Source organism: Dromiciops gliroides, chromosome 6 (assembly GCF_019393635.1).
Source record: "Dromiciops gliroides isolate mDroGli1 chromosome 6, mDroGli1.pri, whole genome shotgun sequence".
In the NCBI taxonomy this organism is placed as follows: Eukaryota; Metazoa; Chordata; class Mammalia; order Microbiotheria; family Microbiotheriidae; genus Dromiciops; species Dromiciops gliroides.
This window is the reverse complement of record NC_057866.1, coordinates 20,757,833-20,761,493: the sequence shown is the minus strand read 5'-3', so window position 1 is coordinate 20,761,493 and position 3,661 is coordinate 20,757,833. Positions and strand designations below refer to the sequence as shown.

The 3,661-nt window shown below is 34.9% G+C and overlaps 1 protein-coding gene across 1 annotated transcript; it reads left to right on the top strand.

Moving 5' to 3' along the window:
* The first annotated feature begins 593 nt into the window (after nt 1-593).
* Nucleotides 594-1,526, top strand: LOC122732844 (olfactory receptor 4C15-like). Its single transcript, XM_043973245.1, has one exon. The coding sequence runs from the start codon at nt 594-596 to the stop codon at nt 1,524-1,526; it is 933 nt and encodes a 310-aa protein (XP_043829180.1).
* Nucleotides 1,527-3,661: the final 2,135 nt, after the last annotated feature.

Here is a 3,661-nt window from a genome sequence, read left to right as displayed (position 1 = left end):
TTTAAATGCCCTTGGTATGATGTGACTCGATTATGTTTCATGATTTGATTTGGTTTAAAGTGATATGTGAATATATTTGCATATATGTATGTATATATATATACATACATGCATTCATACACATATGCATTTATGTATACATTTTCAAATTGTATGCTTGTTAAACCACAGTAATTCATGATAACATTTCTAGTAATGTGGTCATAATTTATAGGAGTAGCTTGGTAGGATAATATTTGCCCTCTTCCTTTTAGAATTTCAGTATCATTTACAAGCAAAATGTTTCTCCATTAAGGGTTAATATAGATCCTGGTCCTTTGTTACCCCAACACAAACGTAAAACTGTTTGAGACCTATGTATGTCTGTAAGTGTATGGGTGATATTTAAGATGGTGCCCATATATATCCTCAGTGGGGCAATCTTACTTACTCTCACTTATACCCTAAGGATATGTTTATATGTGTCACCCATGTTGTTTAGCATGAATATTTTAATCACAAAGGTCAAATAATCCACATTAAAAGTACTTATTCTTCATCATTTTTGTAGGTGCCCTGTGATCACCAAATAATTGGCCTGTAAGCCTGAAATCATGGAAAATCAAAGTTATGTTACTGAGTTCATTTTACTGGGACTTTCACAGACTCCAGATGCTGAGAAAATAGTGTTTGTTGTCTTTCTACTTTTGTATATTGCAACTCTGCTGGGAAATTTGCTTATTATTTTGACGATCACCAACACTCCCTCTCTCCTAGGTTCCCCTATGTATTTCTTCCTGGCCTTTTTGTCTTTCTTTGATGCATGTTTCTCCTCTGTTGTTACCCCGAAAGTAATAGCAGGCTCCCTCTATGTGAAAAACACCATTTCCTTTGAAGGCTGCATGATCCAGCTCTTTGCAGCACATTTCTTTGGTGGTTCTGAGATGATTGTCCTCACATTCATGGCCTTTGACCGATATGTTGCTATTTGCAAGCCATTGCATTATGTGACTATTATGAACAGGAATTTGTGTATGCTACTAGTTGTCATGGCCTGGGTTGGAGGCTTCTTACATTCCTTGATCCAGGTTTTATTCATGGTCCAGTTGCCTTTCTGTGGACCTAATGTGATTGATAACTTTATTTGTGACTTGTACCCTTTGTTGAAACTGGCCTGCACGGACACCCATAACCTTGGTCTTATGGTTATTACAAACAGTGGGCTCATCTGTACAATTAGTTTTTTTCTCTTGCTTGTATCTTATGGGATCATTCTACACTCTTTGAGAAAATACAATACTGAGGCTCGGCACAAAGCCCTTTCCACTTGTGGTTCCCACATCACAGTTGTTGTATTGTTTTTTGTTCCATGCATATTTGAGTATGCACGTCCTCCATCTACTTTCCCCTTTGATAAAACTCTGGAAGTATTTTACACTATTTTAATTCCTATGCTAAATCCCTTTATTTATACTTTTAGGAACACAGAGGTCAAAAATGCCATGAGGAAGTTGTGGATGAGACCTGAAATTTCTATTTTAAAATAAATATTCCAAATAAAAATTTCTCATTTGATGTTTATGTAAAAAAGATCAAGGTTGATTCACTTTTATGTATTAAGGTGGAAAATGTCATGTATAAAGCATATTAGACTAAGAGCAAGCTAATGGCATAGGACCAAGTTATTGCTGGGATTTGGGACAATACAATCTGATAATCTCTTTAAATAAGTAAGATGTTTCTGTTATGGTGGGTGTATTATTTCAATCTTCACATATCTGAATGGTATGCAAAGGAAATTGATTAATGAACAGTATTTAATAGTTGTAACTATCAACTGGATATATGCTATGTAGTGGGAATAAAAAAAAATGAAATATTTCCTGCCCTCAAGGATCAGACAATATATATTTATATAAATATATACCAAATATGTGTATTAAAATCAATTTAAATAATTTGAGGGAGAAGCACATGGTAGGATCAAGAAAATCTTAATGTAACACTTGAGAAGAACTTTGGAGAAAATCAGGAAGTTTCAGGTGAAATTGAAGAAGAAGCACATTGCTTCATAAGTTATATAGTCTTTGCAAAGGATCAGATGAGTACAGTGGAATGTTTTTCATCTAATTAGTAAGAAACACTTTTGTGGATTTTTTTCTCCCTTTCATCCATGGAAATCTCATGAAGTTCCCCCTAGGTATAGTGTTCTTCTTAGCTCTGAAGTCAGGTCTCTTGTAGAGTCCATAGCTACTCTTCTCTCTACCTTGAAGATGTAATCTTCTTTTGGAAATACCCTTTATTCAGTGTGTCTAGTTTGTCTTTGACCCATTACCAGCCTGATAGGAAGTCCTTGTAAGACATATGTTCTTTCAAATGAACAAGCTTGTTTTTTGGTCAAAGGAGAGGGACATATTTTTTTCTTTTCCCTGTTCCCAAGTGATATTTTCTCCAGGACTTGGGTAAGAGCCTGCCCCACATCCACTTTCTCACTCCTCCAACCCCATCTGTGTATTGCTAATCTAATAACATTTATGCATAGGCCTGTTTACAGTATTTCTCTGAAAACAAATCTCAAACAAATAATCAATCTCCTTCTTACCTGATGGGTAAAATTCAAATTTTTATGACTGGTATTTACAGTCACCTATAATCTGGTATCATAATATTTTTTCAAATTTATCTTATGCATTCCCCTACACACACTCTATTCTTTAGTCAAACTAGAAAACTGTTTTCCTACCCCCCTGCCCCAAACATGTGTTGTACTCTGATGTCTTTGTGCATTTTCTCAAGCAGAGATCTGTACCTAAAAGTCTTACTTTCTTTCATCCTTTGTCTCTTGAATTCGTACCAATTCTTTAAAGTCCAACTTTAGTGATACTTCTGGAAAGTCTTTCCTAATTCCAGGGTTGGTAAAATCACACCCTCACCTCCTAAAAATAATCCCAAAAAACAAACAAAAAAACCCACCTTACAGCTCACCTTGCATCTTTCTTGTACTATTGTGTTTCATTTTGTATTAATTTTTTCTTCCATTTAATTATATTCTCCTACAAACTTTTAAGTTATATGAGGAATGAGGAAACTTAGGCAAATAGAGTTAAGTGACTTGCTCAGGCTTACACAGCTACTAAATGTCTGAGACCAGATTTGAATGCAGGAAGATTAATCCTTCTGACTCCAGACCAGTATTCTATCCACTGTTCCCCCCCTCATTGCCCTCTTATACTTAATACTTCATGACAATCATCAAGTTCCTCAAGCTCTCTGAGTTTCAATTTTTACATTTGTCTAAAGGAGATAGTGACATTTGCACTATAGTCCATACTTTTATTACAAAATGCAATGATATATGTAAAAAATTAAAGCAATAAATTATAATAGAAATTCTATCATCATCATCTGAATGTTAAAATTTTACCATTAGAGATCTATTCCCATGATTTAAGCATACACAGTAAACAATAACAATATAATATACTAACTCCCCTAACACATTAATTTCAATAGGAACTTAGAATCATAATTCTTGATGGGAGTTTATGTGTCATCTAGTATTATACCCCACTTTTCCCCCAAATAAGGAAGCTGAGACCCAGAGAAGTTCAGTGGCTTTCCGAAAGTGGTGGCTAAACTATTATTCTGATCACCGGACTCCCATTCTAGTGTTCTTTCCTCC

Bases quoted from the DNA above. Each gene is read 5' to 3' on its own strand.
- LOC122732844 (XM_043973245.1), top strand. From the start codon at position 594: ATGGAAAATCAAAGTTATGTTACTGAGTTCATTTTACTGGGACTTTCA.